This window comes from Poecilia mexicana, unplaced genomic scaffold (genome assembly GCF_051168715.1).
Source record: "Poecilia mexicana isolate PSO_F unplaced genomic scaffold, ASM5116871v1 scaffold_15, whole genome shotgun sequence".
In the NCBI taxonomy this organism is placed as follows: Eukaryota; Metazoa; Chordata; class Actinopteri; order Cyprinodontiformes; family Poeciliidae; genus Poecilia; species Poecilia mexicana.
In genome coordinates, this window is record NW_028263384.1 from 6,090,726 (window position 1) to 6,115,973 (window position 25,248).

Sequence of the window (25,248 nt, forward strand, 5' to 3'; positions counted from 1 at the left end):
TGATTTAAACATGTTTTATTCTCAAATATGGGCACAATGTCATTTAAAACATATTAAACAGGAACACTGACCATTTTCAAGTGGCTTTATTCTATATTCTGTGTATTCAGGCATTGGCTCTGCCTGTGTGTACTTCATTCACTGGAAAAAAAATCCAACCAAATCTCCAGTCAGTTCTTAACTTTTCACTTTTTTAATGTTTGGAACATAACATCGAATTAATTTCAGAAATCTGTTTTGATTGAAGCTCCTGAAAAGTACGGAACTGTGATTTTAAAATTTGAATAAGTATGGAGCTGTGATTTTTGTGCAGCTATATCCTATTAAAGTTAGTTTTACAACATGAGGAAGAGAGGTTAATCAAAGCAAGCAACGGGAAAGTATCAGGTATTTCCTGGTCTGGGAACCAGTATGTCAAACAGCTGGCAGTTTACACTCAATCCTAACAGGAATTCAACATCAACCATTTATGTAAAAAGTATTATTTTAGGGGTCTGAGAGGAAGGTTCAGAGAAAATCCATGCATTCACAAAGAGAGAATGGGCTGCACAGCTGAGGTTTTTTTTTTTTATTATAGAACATGTTGCCGTGAGGCGACAATGCGAACCACCGGTGTTAAATCTGTGAAAAGACTGTTTTGTACTTCTCCAACACTTGTTTCACTGATGGCTAGCAGCAGTCCTTTCTGCCCACAGCATCACCACTGGCTGCAGCTCTTTGAAGATACTTGGATGCTATCAGTAATGGCAACATTTAGTTTCTCTTTGGGACACAAACAGTATTTTTGAAATTAAGTGAATTGGCTGCGTTATGGCTAAAGCAAGTGCTGTGATACAAATCAAGTGAACTCATCTCATTTATTGTTGTCTTCATTTCTCTTCAACTACACAACAGCACTTTTGATGAGATGCATCATGTGCTTGTTCTGACTTTATATTGGAAGAGATGTGAACCGTCAGACAGCTCTACAAAAGCACCGACACCACTGGTGGAGAGCTGAAGGATATGAATCATTCTGTTACCTATACATCTGTGTTCCACGTTTCAGTCGCGTATTTATTATAATCAGCGTTACTGACCAGAAGACTGACACTCTTCTTCCTGTTTCTGTTCATTACCTGTTTTCTTTTAAAAAGTTTGTTTTCTAAGTATTTGCCTAAACAAAAAAAACAAAAGCAAAACACACCTGTAGCTTGGATCCAAAAAATATAAAAGAGAAGAAATCCAAAACATGTACACCCTGGGAGAGGAAACAAACAGATAAATATATATTCTTCAACTTATTAGTGAGTCTGCTGCCAACGTGACGGCCAGTCCTTTTCTATCCAGCTTTGCAGCAGCCGCAGCACGTCGATGCGCTGATAGATGCGGCACAGTTCGGTGAGCTCGGTGACCGTCTTCTGGTTGTAGCGCAACAGGAACTCCTGGGTGGGGCTGTGAGACAAGGAGCCCTGGGTCCGATGCTCCAGCAGGGTGAGTTCGTCATAGCTCATTCCCCAGCGGCTCGCAAAGTTCTTCCAGTTTTTGATGGTGCAGTGGTTTGGGTCCAGCTTCAGCCGCAGCGAGTCCAGCAGGTCTTTGTCGTTCATGAGGTCGCTGATCTTGGGTGGGGGCGCCGGGCAGCAGCATTTTTCACAAGGGCTGGCGAGAATCTGCAGTTGTTTGGGACAGTCTGAGCACAAAAGGGGAAAAAAGAGGCGCTAACTTCAGAGACTATGTGGAACCCAGCCTGTCTCTAACATCACACTAACTAATATAGGAATCATTTCATTCATCATTACTGCCAAAAAAATGAGTCATAAGAGAAAAAAAACCCAACAAAATCTCCTGGTCCTCCTTAGATCTTTGGATCATTTATGTACCACTTCAGAAAATCAGCAAGACATATTTAAATTGTAGTTTTAAATTCATTCACTAAAATCAATTCAAGCAGCCAGTTTCCATTGGCATTACTGTAAGGAGCAGCAGCTGCAAATAAATGATTACTAATGGGGATGCCTCCACAAAAGTAGATGCTTATCTTAAAGTCTGATGTATTTTTCTCTGGATTGCATTAAAATAACAGAAACAAGAAAACATTTCTTGTGAGAGTACGAACTGCTCAACACTGCCAGTTTGCTGCAGCTGTTTCAAGTCTAATGGCAGAGTGGCAGCTTCTTGTTACAGGAAAACTTTATCCAGGGTCATCGGTGGCCATGCTAACTAGCCTGAGGTATCACGGCAGGCTCTGGCGTGGTGAAGAAGGGGGAGGCTGTGAGCAGCATGTACATGAGTGTGATTGACAGCGCTAAGACCCTCCTCCTGGCTCTGATTGGTTGTTTCTGACCGAGGTGTGCAGTAGGGGAAAAGAGGAGCTTGATTTTTTCCCCGCCAGATTATCTGTATCATGTTCCACTTTTCTTTTAAGGAGATAGTGAGAGTTTTAACAAATATGTAAAAAGAAAAAAAAAAAAAATCAGATTTTTTTTTCTTTTATGAAAGTTAGCTACTGGTTTAAATGTCAAAACAATTTATTTATTACGGCTAATTGATTAAATATTTCATTAAATCATAGAAAATACAAATTATTAATAGATAACGGAGGGTTTCCATTAGTTTTTCTGTGTGTTCGTTGGAGAGATTTTAGAATAAGCTGACAGAGATTAACATCCAGATTATGGAAGTTGGCATTCCATGTAGCATTTTGAAATAAACACTTCAGACAAAAATTGCAGTTTTCATGCTTAAATGATTCTGCAATAATTACATATGGCACATAATGTTTTGTGTGTGTCAAACAGAGCACTTTACTCTCAGACTGTAGGTACACTGGTGATTCCAAGAGGTTCTAAAAGTAGAATGGGAAACGGATCCTTTAGTTGTTAGGGTCCGACTTAACTCTCTCCTGCTATGGATGAATTAGTTGATCCTTTCTTTCAGTGTTTAAGTGTCTCTATCTTACAGTCACTGGTTGAGGTCTTACTAACTTCCTGTGCTCTCTTTCAAAATGTAGACTGCAAAACCCACACACAGTTTGTGTTTCTGTGTTTCTCTTCCACATGAAGCCTCTGATGGAGCTACTGTTATTAACTTTTTACTTCACTTTACTTTTCCAACCCTAAAAACTGTTAAGCTTTTTAGCCGGTGTGGATACCGAACCAAACTTGACAGCATGATGTAATAACTAGGGTCAATATGAAGCGGTGTAAGACTGATATTTTGTGTAAAGTGGCTTAAAATGACATGTTGTGAATTGGTGCGAAAAACCCCCAAACTGAACTGAATTGAGTTAAAAAACCAACAAACTGTACCTGGTGAAGTAGATGTTGGGCAAGTGCAGTCCTCCACATCTTCAACTGGCTACAAGCACAGAATATACAGGTTACATTTATTCATATAGTCATTTCTACCTATGCAGGGATCTTACACACCTGGCAAGAACAAAAAGTGAAAATAATTGTATAAAAGAAACAAAAAACTGAATTCACTTCTCCCTGAAAAAGAGGTAGTTATTTTGGATAATAACATGATTTGTACAAGATAATTACAGGGTGATAATTATCTCTTTGAATCCATTAAGAGAAATCCTGCACTAGTGTGTTCAGCAGATATTACCAGCTGTTTCATCCAATTCCAAATTAACCCATTTCAACTAATGTAATATTATATATATATATATATATATATATATATATATATATATATATATATATATATATATATATATATATATATATATATATATATATATATATATATATATAGAGTGTATAAATCACTTATTGTTGTCAAATATTTTTATTTAACTGTCATTTCACAGAAATCAGTTCTTTTTTTTTTTAAATAAATTTTGTTGCTTGATTTGAAAAAGCCACAAAAATCATAAAACATCCAGGGGACTGTATACATTTAATAGGAACTGTACATATGATGCATCTTAATGTAAAACATGATTTGTGTGAAACAGTGTTGACAAGATTTTATCTGATGTGGATGACGTGTAACACCACAATGCCGACGCCTCCTCCACTTTGAAAGTTGCCTGAACGACGTTTCTACCTCTGCTCCTCTACATTGTTCTTTTTAGATGGCGCCATCTGACAGGGGGACTAATCACAAAGCCTTTTAGCATTATTTAGGTGCACGTAAACAGTTATTTAAAACTATTATCTATAATCCCTCATGATGAAAAATCAGAAATCAGAAATGCAGAGTCTTAGGATAAATTAAGTGTGGTTACGTCTAAGTGACAACATTCAGAGCTGTACATCTATTGTTTCATGTTACAGACGCTACCTGGATGCTCCTACAGTGAAACGTGTTAAAACAGAAACCCAGCAGTACATTTTTAGCACATCAAGGTTCTGCTTCCATGTCCCCGGGGTCGATATTTCATCAATACACATTTGTGAACGGTCAGATTTTCTTCCCCACTTTCAGCTGATGACTTCTTCTTCTTCTAAAAGCGTCTTACCATCAAAGCTCCCTTTGAGAAAGTTGCATACCACAGACTGATGGAAGCTGTCTTTCTATCTTCAGAGCGGCTGCTCTGTTATTAGAGGAGCTTGCAGCTGCGCAGCAAAACAAAACCACAACCTGTTTGCTCACAGCACAGATTAAAGAGGAATTAAACGCTGTGCATCGTTCTCAGACCTAAAGAGGAAGGTGTGGTAGGAGTGCTCTTTAGGGGGGGGGGGCAGAAAAACTAAACACCAACAATCTGAATTTGTCTAAATATTGACGGTTCAACGTGATAAAAAAAAGACGGTCACGCTTGTAGATTCCTTGGTTCAAAACCAGTCAGATGTTCTCATTATGAAGTAAATAAGAATATCACAACAACAGCAAAATACACTTATATGCATATAAATGAGAAAGATAGTTTTCATTTAAACTGCATGTGTCAAACTCGAGGCTTGTGGGCCAAATCTGGCCCGCCGTAGCTTTTTATGTGGTCCTCTAGATCCTAGATTAAACACTAAGTGTGCTTAAATATTACTTTAATCAGTCAAATTAATGCAGTTTTTATCTGTTTACTGCCAAATTATGTCAGTTTTTCCAGTTTCTTGAGAATTATTGTGGACGTTCACACAAAATCAACAAATCTCTGCACTTTTTTTTGCATTAATACATAATTAGGAGTTTATTGCAGATTTTTCTCAAAAATTGTAAAAAAAATTTACTTTACTTGTATTTTACTGCCGTTTTTATCTTTAAAAATACACTACAAACAATAACTCATCAAACAATTTGGTTAATAAAATCATGCAAGTTTGAATGAAGCATGTTAGTTTGTGAATCTAATGATAAAAATGGTTCAGTTCAAGCAGCATTTACTACTGGCTCTTAGCAACATATCCAGCCTTAACATTGCGATTACAATTGTTCTGAAGATGATGATGGTTCTGTTGTTCTCATCCATCCTGTGTGTGGTCCAGCAGAGAACAGGAAGGCTAACCTGTGGGTTCTATACCAGGTCCAGAGTGACGTTTCTACAGTGACAGTTTGAGCTGCCATGTCATCTGCTGGTTCTGGTCCATTTTTATGAAGTCTAGTCGACTCAGCAGATCGTCCAGCACATTTTAGAGAACTTCATGCTTCCCTCTGCTGACAAACTTGATTTTCCAGCAGAACTTGGTTCCGACCCAAACTCCGAAAGAGAAGAAGCAGCTGCAGTGACCATGGTGGAACTGAGCCTGATTGGCAAAGCAAGCTCCCCTGACCTTTAAACCCGTCAGAGCTCTGAAATGAACCTTCTTTTCAGAAGATTAACATTTCTTTTTGAAATATTCTTTTTTTTAATTGATCTTATGTAATATTGAAAATCTCTGAGACTGTGAAATTTGGATTTTCGTTATGCATAAGCCATTATCCTCAAAATTACAAAAATATTTTTACTCCATGTGTAATGAGTCTATATAATGAGTTCAATTTTATGAAATGAGTGACAAAAAATATTAAATCTTTTTCACAATATTCCACTATTTTAGTTGGAAAAAAAAATCCCAGCACCATGATTTTCCCACCTTCATCTTCACTTTTAGTGATTTTGGGATAAGAATGACCTTCTGACCTCTTAACATGGGTTCAGACTAAGACCTCCCAGCATTTGACAGGCTGGTTGATTGTGTTTCGTTGTGGTTAAGTGATCATACTGACACTGCATGGAGCTTTATATAGATTTTTATTTTTGCTAAGCCAGCTAGTCGAACAGCACTGAGAACTCTCTCAACATGAACAAGGCACCGCTGCACTTTTTAATCTCACGGCCGAAGCAAAGTTTTTTCTTGCACCCTCTCAAACTTAGAACTTAAAACAGCACTCAGTTTGCTGGTTATATGATTCCTGAAATTCCTTTCATGACAACCTTTTTTCTAGTACAACAGCAGTTTTGCACATTTTTTCCTTAGGACATTCAGTTAGTTCTTCTTTTCCTGTATCTGTCCTTATGCCTTTTGAATAATTGAGGTTTTTTACAATGTGCTCTTTTTTCATGCTAAACCCCAGTGCAAATTGACTGTAACCTAAAGCTAATATTTCAAATGGTAACATGATGCTGTCCTAGCAAATTAAGGCAAATACAGCTTGGAAAAAGAACACCATGGTCCAACTGACCTGTCTGATCTTGTCTTGAGAGGAGGGGTGCAGGTACCCAGAGGCCATGGAGCTAAGATGTAGTGTCACAGCATCTGCCAGGCAAATATTACAGGATACACAGGATTAGATGTTTTCATCATATTAGAAGAGAGACATGTAAACAGTGGCCACTTCTAAAACTGTCTAACAACAGAGAATGTTTTTACTTGACCTTCAAGGCTCTATTTAGAATCTCTTTTTCAGTTTGTAATTTCTGTTCTGGCAGATTGTGGATCTTAAATAGCATCTCACATACATGTTTCGATTGACTGATTGGGAGACAAAAATTTAGGCTTAAGAGAATTCTATCTGGAACCTTTTGGTAGAGATTTTTTACCACCAATATCAAACCACCCAGCATTAAATGTCAAGGCTCATTCTTCTAATGTCTGAGTTTTATTTACCCTAATATATCCTGCACATAAGCTTTAGCTCAAGTGGGGTTCTGTGAGCTTCTCAAGAACAGTCAGTATCTTACAAAAGAGCTTCTGTGGGCATCACTGTTGGGTTTTGACTTTGCAATAACAGTTACAAGGTCAAAAAAATGGTAAATTTTTGCAAATCTTGTCTGCATTGAGGCTCTGCCCACCTGGGAATGATTTCGTTTTTTTAAAGATAGGTTGTCATTTTCAGAATCATTCGTGTCCACATGGAATGATTTTCAGAAATGTTTTGAGAATGTGACATGATCAGCTCCTGTTGTTGTTATGCATGACACGTTTGAGGCTGTGGGTCCAGTTGGGGGACTGGGCTAATACGTTTATGCAAAAGATAGATTTTCATTACATGCATGAACACGAGGGTGAAATGTTCACTTTTGAACCCATTTTTTTTCCCTTTCCGTTTTGAACAAAGAAATGAAAAAAAAAAAACATCACATGGAGGCAGGGTTGAATCAGTTAAAAATGTTGAGATGATGGTAGTAAGAGGGCTTAAGGTGAAAGCAAATGTAGAACATTTTTCCATCATAAAATACAATGTCTGCATCTTTGCAAATGCGACATGAAACTTTTGAGTTGTTTTAACTTTGAGAAGCAATAAAAGCTTAACACCCTCCGTGTGAAATTCCATCTAATTCTCCAAACAGGGAACACTCTGGCCGTTGGTTATTGTAGGGAACCCACTTTGGATTTGCAGAACATACACTTCATCTCTAAATGTGTCTATGACTGACAGACGGGATTTTGGAGGTAGGGGGACACAAGGACTCTTTTTTTTCTTCTTTTTTAAACTTTTTTTTTTTTTTACATTCTCCCATGTTGATTGAAAGTGCAGCATCTGCTTTACATTCACTTCTCAAATATGTAGAAAGACAAATAAATTGTTAATAAACAAACAAATCTGTTATTTTTAATGATGTGGGGAAAAAATCATTTAACTGAGAATTAGATGGCCTCATCTAGAGGTCAGCTGGATTTACCAAGTAGGCTTTTTGGTGCAACAAATTTTACTGCCAACTACCTATTTCCAAAACTTTTTTTTTTTTTGCTTTGTAACTCCTTACAGTCAAATTTAATAAATTAGATTATGTAATCATTTGAGGCCCTTTTGTCGGATTAAATGGACCTTTTGAAAATAACATTTAAGGAGGTATTAAACATATGCTTCCTTAAGTCCACGTCTGTTTTTAAAAATCGATTTTTTATTGATCTGATGTAAAATCTTTATTTTAAATGTGATGTCTTCATTACCTGTGAGTGGAAAATCATCGATTAACAAAAACAAAGGCTTTCACATTTCCACCTAAGTGTAATTAATCCACTTGATGTGTGTCACTTGGTCATGACGTTCTTGAAATAAATAAACTGTCAGTAATATTTTAATTTATTGAATGACTCTTTAGGGTTTTTGGTGCAGCACATTATATTCCTGACTAAAACTGTCTACACATGCTCAGCATAACACACCAAATTTGTAAGAGCATTTATTACCGTGGGGATCTGTGACTTGGACAGGATAATTGGCCTCCAAGGACTGCAGGAGAGACAAGGACAAACACGACCACATTACATGTGAACAAAGCCAAGACTAATTAAGGAAGAGAAGCTCTGCTTCTGCCAAGGCCGAACAAAATGACTCTCTTGTATGCAGAGACGCAGAGCAGCCTGCCATGACTTGCTCTGCGATGAGCCCTCTGGCACTGGCAGTCGCAGCACAGTGTGTTCAGTTCTGGTACATTTCTTAGCAGATTACTGCAAGACTTTGCAAAGCTTTCCAATTTAGAACAATGTATAATCATCACAAAAAACAAACTGGACAGGGAGCAAGTTGCAACAGTGGCATGGTTTACTGATGGCAGGAAGAGATGAGAAAATAAATAAAAAAAAATACTCCTTACAAACTCTGCCACAAAGCTGGTGGTGTCCGTGTCCTCAACAGGCTCAGAAATGCCTCTGTCTGGAACAACTAAGAAAAAAAAAAAGAAAGAAAAGAAGCATGTTCATTTAATCTCTAGTCATTTCAATAATTTTCTACGAAATGTCAAAGCATTACTTGCTCAAAACACAGGAAAACCACTTCCTGCAGTGGAGGACCATACATGATGTGTGCTTAATGTAGTTCTGAAGGCAGCAGAACTAAACAACAATTATTGGCAAGATGAACAGTGGGAGTTGCTGTACACACGTCAGCAGACCTCGTTTGTTTAATCCACCAAGTGCCTTGGACTTCAGCAGAAATGTAAGAGATCCAAAGCAAAAAAAACAAAAAAAAAAAACCCTGGGGAATTTTCAAAAACCGAGAGGTGTGTCTCATTTCCATTCCAGATGATCGAAAAGCACCGATTTGAATGACATACCGTTTTGTTCCATGTTGCTTTCTTACATTGTAAAAGCACTGACATCGTACATGTGTACAACCTGTGAGGGTGGATTTAATCTAAAAGGCAAATATAAAAATTCCCTGGATTTAAAAAAAAAATGATAAAAATATTCATCATAAAAATTACTACAAAAAAAAAAAAAATAAAAAAATAAAAATCGGGTAACCTTGGTCCTTAAGAGGAATTTTACCAGCGACATTTGGGCAGGTATTGGGAGAGAAGCACAAAGGAGCCTTTTCATCAGCAGAAAATACCTGGAAGGGGCAATGTGGGCCTTCATCACTCTACGTCACTGTAAGTCATTGTATCCAAAGAGCTCCAAAATAAAGAGCAGCCTTGGCCTTTCTTGAGTTACACTCATTGAGCAAGAAAAAGCTCATTTGAACAGAAACCTTCAATTAGGATTAAGTTATCAAATGTTTCCTACCTTCAGCTGTCCAGCTACAGACAGAGGGGAAGGAGAAAAAAAAAAAAAAAAAAAAAAAAAGAACAAGCTGAACACCAGTCAGATCAGCTAAAGTGATATAATATAGACTGCTACATATTCATGCAATTCCAGTATCTGCAGGTGTTTTTAAGCCAAAGTTTTGACTACGAGGGTTCATGACATGGACATATCTGTTAGGAGCTGATGACAGTCTGAAGCAAAATTACACAATTTATTTTTATTTTATTGTTTATTTGACAGGTACAGATACAATAAGCAGATCAAAACGATCTAATGCCTCCATCACAGTGTTTACAGCCGTGGCTAATTCACAATAGCTGCTCCCAGACAGCCCTTACACTTCATCATTTCATTGAAAAGTGAAGATTAACGTTAAAAACAATAAAATACCGATTCGTTTTTTTTTTTTTTTTTTACTGTTAATCTTAACTTTTCATTTAAAGAGATATCAAACAATGTCTTCAGACTACTTACTCAGAACAACCACAATAAATGACTGCAGTTCTGGTTCGTTTTTAGCCAATTCCTAAGCCTGAAAATAAATATCTTGATGTCAGTTTTGGTCTTAAAATCAGATGGTATAGACAGACAGAGTTTGAAACTCTGTCTGTCTATGCTTTTATGCATTTGGTAACAGTAGGAGAGGCCTGTGTCCATGCTGTCATGCAATATAATTTGAGAGAAAATCATAGAATGCATGCATTGCACTGCTGCCTGACTTGGTATGTAGTTTCTGATCAGTTTGAAACAAATACTATGATCCAGGGATCAGTTTTCAGTGAAACAACCTGATCTGAACCAAACCTGCAGGAGGTGGAGGAGATATCTGGGTCCTAAATACTATCACTTGTGCTACTACATTTTCACATCCTTGAGATAAGCCTGATGAAATTATTAACGGGCCATAGTTCCACAAAGTCCCGACTTCCTGTTTTGAATGCTGGAATGATTACTGATTTTTTCCAAAAACTAAGAAATACACAGGTCCTGATGGAAAGATTAACAAGATGCAACAATCATTTTAAAACATCTCCATAGTTTTAGATGAGTCATCAAGTGGTTGATTGCAGAGCAGTGAACTCATGTACTAAACGTTCTTTCAGCAGATCAAAAATCATGACTGCTTGTGGAAATTTAAAGTACAAGACGAGACCACACTGATGCTCTTTAGAGACTGAAACACAAAGGTCTGATATTCAACCACTGTCCCTGATTGGCAGATCCGCTCACCAGTTATCTGCATGTGCACCGTTAACAACATTCACTTTGCCGTTTCCAAATTAGCGACTTGCTGCTATATTTAGCAACTTTTCAGACAAAAAAATAAAAAATAAATAAAAAACTGATATTGGCCAAAATTGGAATCAGCAGGTCAGGAGCAGAATGGGAGGCAGATCCTTCAGTTATCAGGCTCCTCTCGTGTGGATCCAGCTCCTTGTCCCTTTAAGACTAGTTTTAATACTAGGCTTAAAACTTTCCTTTTTGATCAAGTTTATAGTTAGACTGGCTTAATTCATTCCGTTTTTGTAGTTATCCACCAGAAGAAAAACTGAAATTCTCCACACTCTGCTCCTTTATTCTTCTACACCTCTCCAATTTGCAGAAACTGTTGTACATTATAATAATAAAAAAATGCATGTGGATTTATTGATTCAGTCAATAAGAACTGCTCTCCGAATGTAAAAAAAAAAAAAAAAAAAGTTTACTGTGTAACATTTTGCTCCCAAATAGAAATCTGTCAAATCACAATGTCTTAATTACAAAGCATCTAAATAATTCATGTATGGAGTAATGTTGCATCACCTGTTCAACCTTCTTGTATGCAAGAAAATGATTTTGCCACCTACTGGTAATCAAATTAAAATGTATTAATCACACTTGCTGTTGATTTCTAAATTTGGTAACATTTGTTAATGGCAGAGATGTCAGGAAGTGACTGCCGGTCAGGAAGTGACTGCGAGAAAAAGAAAGGTAAATCCCCACTGTCACATCCTCTTTAGACAAACCCACACTACTAAGAAATGTTTATAATGATGCCGTTTGCTTCCACAGGACTTTCACTATTGTCATCTCCAGAAAGAAACAAACCGACTGCGTCTTGAAATGTGCAAGTGAAAAAGCAATCCTGCACACAACTGTTTTAATGTTTTTATGGGGTTTTTTAACAGCGCACATTGTTCTTTATTGTACTTCTTGACCTGTGCCCAATTCAAAGATTGCTCAAATTAGCCACAGGCTTACTTGTTTTAACTTATTTAAAAAGAATACATCAATTCTGTGTACATTTTACTGGTATTTTAATATCTTAAAGGAAAATACAGCATGCAAGCAGGAAGTGAAAAATCTGTATATAGATTTCTCTGCATCATGACGTATTTTGCTTAAATGATCTTTGGTGGAAAGAGGAAATCGCTTCAGCCAATTAGAATCAGTTGGTCCAAAGCAAGATTAGCTTGACATTAAAATTTGTCACCTGTCCCTGTTCAGCTGGATTTGCGAAGCAGCTCCCTGAACAACATCGTGCAGTCTGGGCTCTTTGTGACAAAGCAGACGATGCATCCAGAACGTTACGATAAACTCATAAAAAAACATCACCCTTCATGCTCGCAACAGGTGCTTAAGAGGCAATTAAAACAATTGCATACGTAAATTTTGATGCACTTCGTCTAAATATTCAAATGATGCACATCCCCACTACTAAAGGCCGTCTTTGACAAACTACGGCGAGATGCTGTGAAAGCAGGGATGCCTGTAAATTTACTCAAAACCAGAGTAGCACATTCAACAACTAATTCACACTTAAAGTCATTGCTTCAGGCCACAAAAGTATTACTTTCCAATCCAGTCATCATAGCATGATTGCTTTAATATCTTATGATTCTGTGGAATACATTCTGTGCACTTTCCACACAGTTGTGTTTTTCCACATTGGAGAGGGGAAGATACCGTTTGTTTATCTTGTGGGTCAATTCTTTATTATTCTGTAATGTGCTTTGAGCTGCTGGGTGTTCCAATCAATCAATACATTTTATTTATGGAATACATGTCGCAATATCAAAACCTAATGCATATACTCAACACTATTGACATTGCGAGGAGAAAATGAATGAATTTGGAAGCATTTTCTGATCTTTGCGTAGCCCTCCCTTTAGGAGCCACACCTGTGTATCGAGAAGAAAGAGTAGCCTTACGGCAAATGGAAGCTAATTAAATGAAATTCATCCTCCTCCACAGCATGTGAAGAAGTTTGATTAGGTAGAACACCATACCACAAGTCCTAACCTGCTGAGAGAAGGTCACAGGTTTCAGATGTTATGTGTTGTATAATTAAGATCCATCAAATCAGCTACGCTTGCTCATAAAATACTTGTGTAAAGACATCATTTTAACGTTTCTTTTTAGCTCGTGGTAGTTGTATTTTGTTCTGCTTCTGAAATCAAGAGATGTGCACAAAAATCCATGAACAAAATAAGGTCAGGGCAGATGAGAATGCAGTTGGTAGTTGATGACGATTGAACTTATACATCAGTGGAAAACACAATGCCCACTCAGGTCTTCAGTAAATATTTTTGTGGCGACTTAAAATCCCGGAGAGGCTTTCCAACCATGCGGCCAGACAGAGATGTAAAAAAAGATGTGATAGCAGAGCTGTCAAGAACTAATAGTGTCGTTTGGGACATATTACTATGAAATATCGCATCTGCCGTTCAGATATGAAGCTGTTACCATGTCACACAGCAACAGCTTAGATTTTTACAATTCAGATTTGTTGCAGTCAAATTGAATTTGAATGGAAGTTCAGCAGCTTAAAAATAAATGTGTTCCACCAAAGAAGATGCTGGTTGGTTGAAGACAAAAGAGAAACTAAGCTGTAGTTCACTTAATCTGCAGAAAAGTTGTGGACTTGAGAATATTGCCGTCGGAACGTTGAAGGTTTTAGCGCAGATAGGAAGCAATTGTAAGACTACAGACTACTGCTAAATGAGTGAGAGGTGACTATTGACAGAGCAACATAATTACTGTAAAACAGAAAATTTACAGGAAAATACTAATATGGGAGCAAGCCAAGACAGAGGAGTAAAGTTTGGTACTTTCTCAGCCAAAACGGGAGTCTTGACAGGTATGTGTATGTATAGTACAACTATACATCCTCAGAGAGCCGCAAAGACTTTGCATCACCATAGCCACCATGTAAAACCTTTCATATGACATAAGGTTTGGCCAGCCTATCTATATAAATAAAGTCTGTCTTTGATTAACTTGTTTCACTATGTACTGTGAAGGAAATAAGTATCTGATCCCCCACCGACTTTAAAAAGGTCATAATTTTATGACATTCTTCTTTTGTTGAAATAAAGATATTAAAAGAATATCTACTGATATTCTTTTGGCATAGAATATCAAAAGAAAAACTGAGAAAATGACATGAAATGAGAAATTAAAGTGAATTTGAATTCCATTGAAGGAAATAAGTATTTGGTACCCAAGTAAAAGATAATTTAATACTTGGTGGCAAACCCTTGTTTTCAAGCACAGCAGTCAGATGTTTCCTGTAGTTTTTTGAACAAAGTGTGCACACCCTTTAGGAGTCATTTTGGCTCACTCTTCTCTGCAGGTCATCTCCAAATCCTTAAGGTTTTTAGGCATTCATTTGGCAGTGCAAAGCTTTAGCTCTCTTCATAGATTTTCTGTGGGACTGAGGTCAGGAAAGACAACTTTAGACAAGTCTTTAGTCGTGCCCATGATGGAGATGTTAGAGTGTCACTGAGTCTGTTGGCAGGTGGCCTTTCATATAGGGATCAATGTTTCTCATGCAGGTAACAAGATCACTGAGATCAGGGTGTCTCTGTGGGAGTCAACATTAGTCATGGTTGTCAGGTGATCAAATATTTATTTCCCTCAACGAAATGCAAATTATTTTGTATTTAAATATCATTTATCCCAAAACTTCAATTCAATAGCTCAAACTAAACTTACTTTGGCCGGGCTTACATGCCATTGCTTTTCTTTTAGTTTAAGGCACCTAGTTATCAAATGTATGTTGTAGCCAAGATCAGTGGAGCATTGTTCAGCTTTACTGGGAATGCGAGAGCATGTACCTGCACGCTTTGGATACAGTTCAAGAGATGAAATATAAACCACATCATAATTCTTTGCTCAGGGCCGTAATTCCATGCAGGTGAACCCAGCTTTTCACTGTTTTGACCACCCAAGTCTGCTATGAAAGAGCAGCCAAGTGGGCCCTTGCTTGACATGTGGTTGTTTCCACACATGAATGGAGGTGAATGGCATGCCAATACCTGACCCAGACCACGGCAGTGTCTAGACTGAAAGGAGCTATAAACATACACACACACACACACACACACACACACACACACACACACACACACACACACACACACACACACACACACACACACACACACACACACACACACACACACACACACACACACACACACATCACTTCCACAAAGTCAGTCAGCAGTGTGCCTCCAACAGTCAGTGTGTTTATGTTTATACTATCTCTTTAGTCACATGTCACCTGATCAAAATAGATCACATACATAAAAAAAAAATTCAAAGCAAAAAAAAGCAAGAAGGTACTTGTCAACACCCTGCAGCTCTACTTGTTTCTCTCATCTGCAAGGCGGTTGGCTGGTAATACCGAGGCTTTAGATGGATATTTCCTGAAAGCATTTTAAAAGACTTTCTTTAGCCATTCTTTATTTTCCGAGAGCTAAGAAACCGAAACTTGTAAATACATGCAATTTGTCAAATATGTTCCTAAGGAGGAATTAAAAATGGTAAGTGGTGTTTTGAAGTGGCTTGATGCTTTTAATCACAGCGATGGTTGTAAGGTGTGGTAGCGCGAGGCCTGCAGAGACATGAAAATCAAAGACCTGAACTCATTCATCCAATCTGACACTTTGGTTGAGCAGCACAAGTTTCATCAGACACTTCGCTCCACTGTTTTGGGTTGCAGGCAGAAAGTTTTTTGCCAAAATGCTCAAAACAGTTTCATTTCATTCAAAATCGAAATCCTGTTGCATATCTGGTGTAAGAAACCAAGAATAACATGGATTCCTTTGGTTGTAGCCCCTTTCACTTCGTGGTCCCACAATAAAAACACATCTGTAAGCCCTCCTGTGTTTCACTGACTCATTCTGATTGTGGGCTGTGTGTGCTTTCAGAACATGCAGCAGGTTAATGGAAAAAAGGGGAGTGGCTTATAACAGCAACATTAACCTGAGCGTTATGCAAAATGAGCATCAATGTTTCCCCTGGCTAAGCTCTGCCACAGTCTTCATGGTGGCTGTCTAAACACTTTCAATGTTTGTAATACGTGCAAGTAGTACACATGCATAATCCTCAGCATGTTTTGATCTGAACCTGGTTCTGCTGGAAGTTTCTTCCTGAATCGTTCCACTAAACTCTGGTTTTGTAAAATGCACAATGTAGCTTTCTTACAGTAACTGTGTTTAAAATAGAAATGTGAGCAACAGTTTGTTGATGTTCTTCTAATGTAAAAAACAACAACTTAATTTTGCAATTAAAGTGTTTTGATTAAATAAGAAGTGCAATGAAAATCACACGTGAACAAGCTTGCTCATGCAATAAATCACTGATTATATTCAGACTTCAGCAGTGGCACTAGCACTCATCATCCAGAAGCCAACAGAGACACTGGCAGGTGTTTTGGGGAAACTGTAGTCAGTGGTTTTACAGAAGAGCTATGAATTCACACTTTCAAATGACTCAACTTCTGATGAACTGAGCGAAGCTGTGAGATGAAGTCAGCTGCCCATCGCAAAAGGAATTAAGCGCTTTGCTGCTGTTTACAATCTGGAGTGACTCATGCAATGTGACTTTGAAGTTTTGTGAAACACACCAGTTCCAATACAATATGATGGTGCAAAAACCTTATCAAAACACATTTTTTAATTTTTTTTTCTTCTTTTTTAAATTGCAGTGTTTCCATTAAGAAAATTTACTTTTGTAATGCCAGGTCTGGCGACCTGTCCAGGGTGTATCTTGTCTCTCGATTGATGACCGGTGGAGACAGCCCCCTCTGGCACCAATATGAGAATAAGCGTGTTTAAAGGATGGATGGATGAAACTCCAATTTGTACCATTTCAATGGAAACACAGTCTGAATCATGTTGGATCAGAAGAGAACAGGCTGGGGCGGGGTGATCAAATCCTCTGTTTCAGCACATTTTGGCTGGTTGTAAAGGACACCTGCCGTTGCACTACACAGATCGAAAGTGAGATATTGAGTTTTTGATCAATTTTCAAAGTGGTGGGTAAACATAGTGAAACAGTGTCACAATAATATCTCACATATTCACATGAAGGACATTTGTAAGCCACTTATACAATTTTCCAAAAGTTAATGAAGAATTAAAACACAAAAATATTTTAGAAAGGTTTGTGATTTTGCCAGCATCAAATGGGAAGAGTTTGGTATAGCTGCCAAAATCTATCCCTGATTCAAAAGGAATTGGCCGCCATTGCTAATTTGAATAAGCCACATATAAATATTAGTAGCCAAAATTGAATTTCAGTGGCTTATTAGAACTTGGACAATGTCCATGATCATTACAGGTAACTTAACTAGAGCAGTGAAACAGTATAATAAATCATGTATAATGATTTATTATACATTCTGAGATGAGGTTTTTATCACAATCTTCTGTGATGACTGTCTGATGATAGATACACTGATGTCAAACTGTCTGACACTTTATATTTTAGACATGTTGAATCAGCTGCTGGTGGCACAGCTCTCTGTCCTGTCTTGGTATTAGTCTTAGTTTCCCTTTTCCTCAAATACCCCAAATCAACCAAGCTGTGTTCCTCCTTCCTTTACTGATGTTTTTTCACAGAACTGAACACCGACCCTTAAGAAAAAAAAATGTGCTTAAGACTTCCATAATAGAAATCAAGATAAATATAAGTAATCACATCAACCTGAAACTGACTCTACAGAGAATCAGAATGTATATGGCCGCCTGATGATATACCAGTCATTTTTGTCAACTAAATAAGAATTTTTACATCCAACTGTACAAAATAAAGGAAAACCGTTTTAAAAGATGAATAAAAAGCCGTATTGAACTAACAAAATAATTTCCATGCCACTGACGACAGTGATGTTAAAAAAAGCTATTGCACAGGCTGAACTGACATAAAAATATGCCGTAGCATGTATGGTTAAACCTAAACCAATATTTACAATGGCGTAAACATAGATAATCAATTGAAACAGAGAAGATAAACAATACAGAGGTGCATTGTACTTGTTATTTTTGTCCTGTTTATGTTTATTTAATCCACAAACGAGGAACATATGCATTTTGTGTGACTTTATCAGAAGCGGCATTTCCAAGGACTTGAGTGAACTGGAAGACAAAAGAGTTGCTAAAGATAGCTGAGCCTGAGCCACAGCCACTGAAATCTAACACCAGTTCATATTTGTTTAAATTTCGTGAAGAAATAAGTTGCGCTCAGTGTCTTCTTCTGAGGTTTTCATCTCGTTTCCTGCAGTGGATCTTGGTGCAGCACCCCCACAGGTGAGCGGGTGAACAAGTTTTTCATAGGGTTTGGTTTGACAGTGCAGTGTGAAAGAGAACTATAACAGCTGAAAATTTAACAAATGTTGCAATTTTGGTCCCCAATGGAACCAACTCTACCAAACTAACTGGTTTGAAAACACCCTAGGGTGCCAGAAATCCTTGGGCATTTCAATGTTAATGTCTTATATCATTGCAAATTAGTTTTAGTTCCCCCAGAAATGGGAATTGAATCTTGATAAAAAATATAAAATAAAATAAAATTGATATACTGCCTTTACACAAGGATCTGGAGCAAATGTGACATAATTTACTGTATTATAGATGTGAATGCTTTTTGTATTTATTTTAATGGCATAAACTAAACTATTAATGACAAACTAAGCTAGTAAGCAAACCCTGAAGATTAGAACATTTTAAGCTAAACCTTGAACTTTTTGTTAGTTTGTGTCGAGAAAACTGACTGTTAACCACAAGGGAAACACGCCTATCTTTTTGAAACAGAAATGTTCTTAGTTGGAACCCAATTTCCAGAAAATGTTTGCCTACAGGTTTTACAATTTGGGGCCGTCGGTCTACTAGTGTACATGAACTCAATAATGTAATTAGACAGCCAACAAGCTCCATACTGGCCCAAATAGGACCTTGGTTCTTTCTCCAACCAATGACCCTGTGTACCAGTTTGCTAGCAACTGCCGCCTATAATGGCGTATAAAACTGATAAACACCAAGCCTCTTGTGGCTTTAGAGACTTCTAGAGACACTTTCTACATATGTGTGAAGGATGTTTTCCAAATTAAAGATATCAAATCTATTTTTTTGGAAACGGATGAAAAAAAAATTGGAACCAAAACAGACCAATCCAAAATGCTGGGGCACTGCTTTGTGAAGAAATTTGAGGTTTTATTACAAGCACAGAGAAAATGTAGGGCTTGTTTAGTTCAAATAAGCCATAATAATGGTGCTTGAACCCCCGTCTGACCTGTAAGTTCACTCACAGATGGTTTTTAACCTCTGTTGAATTGCAGGCAGTCATTCTCTGCAGTGGGCGTTATTTGTCACCATACGCTAGATGGGTGGTCTGAAAATATTTGCTACCATGACCCCTCAGCTACAAGTTACATCAACAAAAAAAAAGAAAAAAGAAAAAGAAGTTTACAAAATGCTCAGATTATCATCTACAGAGGTGTGAGCTGACTCTCTCCATGATTCCACAGACAGAGCTGCAAGGTGTGAAAGCATCATTGAGTTCTAACTGACATGTCGGTGCAGGTGTGGTTTCACTCAGCTTTCATGCAAAAATAGGTGTTAAAAAAAACACATACATGTCCTCTTGTAGACTTAATACAGTAATTGTTGAAGGAGCTGCTGTTCATGCTTGGATCACATTGGACTGCACCTGAAACACCTGCTAACCTGAAGTATGATTAAGAACATGGTGATTATGGTGATCATCCGACTTCAAACACAAGACCGTAAGTTGCTCAGGTAACGATGGGCAGGAAAACAAAGTTGGCAATGCCTGAACCAACAGGAGGTAATCAGCCTCTGTGGTATACTGGTAGAGCACAGGGCAGGAAATTGTTGGGGTTTTTTTTTAAAGAGAAGACAGCAGCTGATAAATATAAACCTCGTTAGAGTTTATGCAGATAACTGAAAATAGTACAAGTGACTTTCAGACAATTATCTGGCTTTGACACAAATACACAATATAAAGAAAGATTTTAATTTGTACCGTTTCTCGCAAGCAAGCAAGCGGGTAAAAAGTAGGATTGCTAGCTATAAACAGCATACCACAGAAACAATAGAAATTTGGCTTATGATAGAGGTGTAGTCTATCTGGTAACAGTGGCAATGCTTGTTGATGACGGCATGCATCAGAACAGAAGAAGTGGAAAGCAGCATAGCTGAAGGCGCAAAGGAAGTGCTCATTAAAAAGACGTGCAAAATGTAAATTATCTGGACCTGGTTCAGGTTTAACCTCCTGTGGTCTTAGAGCAACGCTCAGAAGAAGCGCGGCCGATGTCACGGTCAGATAGCGAGGAAACTAGGGATAAAAGTGCATGCAGGATCAGTGCGAGCACACGGTAATGCAGGCTGGGTCCAATGGAACCCATCCATCAGACCTCCAGCAGTCTTATCATGATGCTCAGGAGGAGCACGGCAAATGTCAGTCAGGCGGGGTGATGGTCTGATGGTCTTTCCGATACAACTAAAAGAAAACCTTGTAAAAGCGCACATAGGCTCAGTGAGACCTTGCACATGGTAAAAAACTTGTGAGGTCTAAATGACTCTGTCTCTCTAAGACCGAAAAAGGTTTAAACCGTCAGGCCAGGAGCAAAAAAAAAAATTTGCAAAGTGTGTGGAAGATGAGAAATACAAGCACTTTGTTTTACCACCTTGAAACAAAGCATGAACTACAAGTTCCAGTCACAACACTGGGAAGGAAAGGCAGGATTCCACACAGACATCCATTACATTAAAGTTGCTGTGTTTATATATAGAAAATATATTTAATTTATTTACTTATGTTTGATTTAACCAGGGAGTCATCATTGAGATTAAGCTGCTGCCTATCATTAAAAACACAGTTAAACATTACAAACTAACATGCACAAAACTGAGTATAAGACGAGTTTTAACTCTATTGCAAGTTTTATACAAATTGTATCATGATATATATCATTACCTCCACCCATGAATGAGTAATTGACCCTGGATTTGGGCGCAATTACGTCTGTTTGTTTGATTTGTCTTTTTGTTCTTTTGGCACGAGACATTGATATGGTGTGTGTGTGTGTGTGTGTTTTTGTTGTGTTTTTATTGAGACTTGTAATATTAATTGCTTATTGGGACATGAATATAGATCTAAGTCACAAGATTCATTTCCCTCCATTATATTGGATTTGGGGTTTTTTTCCCAAGCTTTTGTAATGATAATGGGAGAGTCCGACCTCCGACCCTTCCACTGAACACTGCAAAGATTCTCAATGGGGTTAAGGTCTGAACTCTGTGATGAAGCTGATGTCTGATGAACCCTGAACCATGCACTCAATTTGAGCCCTGGAATATCCTCATTCCATCAGAGAAGGAAGAAATCCATTGATGGCATCACCTGGTCACACTTATTTAGGTAGTCAACTGGCCTCAATGACCCAATGCTACTGAACCTGATCAACTGCAGCAACCCCAGATCATGGTGCTGCCCCCACCTACTCTTACAGCAGACATTAGACATGACAGCTACATCACTTCATCAGCCTCTCTTCTTACCCTGACATGCCCATCACTCTGGAATCCAGATTCATCAGATCACATGACCTTCTTCCATTGCACTGGAGTTTAATTGTCATGCTCTCTAATAAATTGCAGCCTTTTCTTTGGTTAGCCTCATTGATTAGTAGTTTTCTTAAGGCTACACAGATGTTCAGTCACCATCCCTTCACAATGTACAAAATTAGCTTACGTTCACTATTAAACAGCCTGGAGTCCTACTTTGAGGGATTTTTCTACAATTTATTACACCAATGTGATGTTGGTAGAACACACAATTGATTTTTTTTCCAAATGTGTTTATGGAAATAAAAATCTACAACTACCACCACCACCAACAACAACAACAATCAGTTTGTATGAACTAAACTAATTCCCAAATATAATTCCCAGCAGACATATTTATATGAAAAATGTATCTCCATATAGAAAACAATAACTTTAATGTAATGGATGTCTGTGTGAAATCCTACCTTTTCTTCTCAGTATTGTTACTGGAACTTGTAGAGAGTTGTGCTTGCTTGGCATTGCTGGAATTAAAGCACATGCTTCGTTAAAACAAGCATTATGCTTTACCACCCTAAAGGGTGGTAAAGCATAATGCTTGTATTTTCTCTGTTCCACGAACTGCAGATGACATTTTTCTGCTCCTGGTTTCACTGTTTGACCCTCCCATGGTCGTAAGACACAGTCGTTGTCTAATAATGACATTTTCCGTGCTCCTCCTGAGCATCACACCAAGACTGTCGGGTCCAGATAATTTACATTTTTGCAACCAAGTCTTCCATTGGCCTTCAGCCATGGTGCTTCCCACTTGCTCTGTTTTGATGCCAGCCAGTTACGTCATCAACAAGCATTACCATAGTTAGCCAGTAGACTACAGATCTCCATCGTAGACTGAATAAATGTATAGTGCTCATGCCTAGTTTGATGTCCTGCTTAGTTGTGACACCCTCCCAGAGCGAGACATCAGCTGATGCAGAATCTAACGTTCAATGACATACTTTGCCCTACTTTTCAGTGATTAACCTCATCTCTCTCTTAGACAGAAGGTTTCATTGTGACTAATGGTATGTACTCTCCTTGATCCTACAATGTTGGAAACCAGCTCAGAGCTTTTCCGTTTAACTTTGTTTCTCTCGTAGATGAAGCCACTAAAGAAGTAATAACTGTCAGCTTTTTACATTTCTTCAAAATAGAAAGTACTCTTGGATCACAACTTATGTGTTTTTTTTGTGTGCCTGCTTTGTCACCATAAATCCCCAGGGCTGATGTAGGCTCGCCCCGAGCCAGGTTCTGCTGGAGGTTTCTTCCTGTTAAAGGAAAGTTTTTCTTTCTGTTATCATTACATGCATGCTCAGTATGAAGGCCTGCTGTAAAGTCAACGACAAAATGTCACAACATGTTGATCCATAAGGAGTGAGTGATGCAAGTCAATGGCTCAGTGGAATCTCCAGGGTCTTAAGACAGAAAACTAATGAACTGATCTGAATAATAAAATGAATTTGACTGTGTTGTTTGGCAACTCTCTGAATTGTTTTGAATTGCATGCACTTTATTTGGACTTTGTCTGCATGAATGACTTGAACTGGCTTTCTCGTTTTTTCAAAATGCCTTAAGATGACTTATGTAGTGTTCTATAAATAAATTGATTCGTAATGTAAAATAAATTTTAGTATTGCTTCAATTAGTAACAACTTAAAATGAGAGACATTAAGTCCTGCTGAAATGAGCTGACAAAAAATTTATCATACAAATGAACAGAAAAGGGGAGCTCTTCTTAACCGTAGTCGATATATATATATATATATATATATATATATATATATATATATATATATATATATATATATATATATATATATATATATATATAAATAAAACAAAAACTAGGGGTCAGTGTGCAGATGATACCACCCCAGTCCTTCTGCATGAGCTAATAAAACAAAGTAATAGTGTCTGGTCGCCTACAGGATGACAACTCATTCTGAGTGAGTCTGTTCATCCTCCTGTGTGGCTGGACACCGCATCACTGGTGTGTGGTTAAACTGCGTAGATCTGTTTCCACTCAGCAGGATGCAAGAAGGTCACAGGGAGGGAACAGCTTCAGCAGACATCTAATCTGATAGCAGTAATACCTGGACAAAGGTCAGTGGGTTTTCCCACTTTCTGAAGGAGGAAATTTATTCAAACTGGAAACTTTCTTGGTTGGAGTGAGTCAAACCCTGCCCGCTCATTTACTTCCACATCTGCTGGCTTCCGACCACATTTCACAAAAATAATAGCTAATAAGTATTAAAAGTTTGTTAGGGTGGTAAAAAAAACAACAACAACAAAAAAAACGAGCATAAATATTGTGACTGTAGTAAATTGAACTAAAATGCATCGCTTGATACACAGCTTTAAGGTGGAAATAATGAGCAACATATATATATGTGCGGAGAGTTTTGTGCTGATAAGGGTCACTATTACTTAAAAAAAATACAATATAAAACTCTTCGCAAGCAACAGACGGCGTAAAGTGACATGAACAAAGCCGGGTACTCACCAAACGGCTCCTTACACGCCATTAAACTGCTCATCTTTAAGACTAAGAGGTCTTCAAGCAGAGAAATAACTGAAGCTGGAGTGAAACTCTTGTCTCAGAATGATGCCTCAAAAAAAAAACACTCCGATATTCTTCACTGGAAACTCAGAGGAAGCAGCCGAGCCAGCCGAGCGGCGGCGTCTCTCCGGAATGAGGTGAGACGCCTCTGTGGAGACAGGTTACCGCTATTAATGCTGCCTTCACGTACCCCTCGTCATTTTAATACTCGCCCCCCGTGAAGGTTCGCGCCCAGGTGTTCCGTTAACCACGACGATTAACGGAACGTCTGCTATCTTTTACCTACCTTTCAGGTAAAAGATAGCAGACGTTACACACTTAATTTCTTCAAAGCACATCAGATTAATGAGCAGGTAGAGATGAATTAAACTACTCTTTATGCTCTTTTTAATTTCCTGCATCCGGTCACAGTTCCAGATTTGTAACGATATCATAATAAGAAACAACTAACAAACGTAATCGTAGCAAAGAAAATATTAAAATCTCTGAAAATATAAATGGACGGACACAACCAAAAATTTTAATCAACGGGTTGCTCGAACCAATAAATGATTTCATCACTGATTGATTCACAATCCAATGCAAAGCGCTATAGGCAGCTCAAAGTCAATCTTAAATCTTACAGAAGTAGGACTATAATTACAGTCAAATAGTTCAATTAAATTCAGCACAGGACGATATCGGTCCAGATGGGATCCAATCATTTGCAATGCAGTCCAAATTCATCCGATTCAATCAAACACAGTCCTATTCAAATCCGATTACCGACAGTATAGTCATCAAATTATATATGATGGGACCAGTTTCAGGAGATCATAAGATTCTTTCTAAGAAGAACCAGCAGATTGCCCTGCTTCACACTGGGAAAGCTCGAGGCGAAGGTAGAGAGGAAACCTCCAGCAGAACA

The 25,248-nt window shown here is 38.0% G+C and overlaps 1 protein-coding gene across 2 annotated transcripts; it reads right to left on the reverse strand.

Moving 5' to 3' along the window:
• On the reverse strand, positions 1-24,526 carry edaradd (EDAR-associated death domain). Of its 2 annotated transcripts, XM_088013499.1 has the most exons (7): positions 24,285-24,526; positions 22,210-22,266; positions 8,954-9,021; positions 8,547-8,589; positions 6,595-6,668; positions 3,291-3,339; positions 1-1,672 (listed from the first exon to the last, which is right to left on the reverse strand). In XM_088013499.1, exons 1-7 carry the CDS (start codon positions 24,316-24,318, stop codon positions 1,284-1,286), a joined length of 714 nt encoding a protein of 237 aa, XP_087869625.1. In that variant the 5' UTR covers positions 24,319-24,526; the 3' UTR covers positions 1-1,283. The 2 variants fall into 2 exon arrangements, with proteins under 2 accessions (XP_087869625.1, XP_014859169.1); XM_015003683.2 differs by lacking the exon at positions 22,210-22,266 and having other exon boundaries at positions 24,285-24,523.
• Between the last annotated feature and the right edge of the window lie 722 nt (positions 24,527-25,248).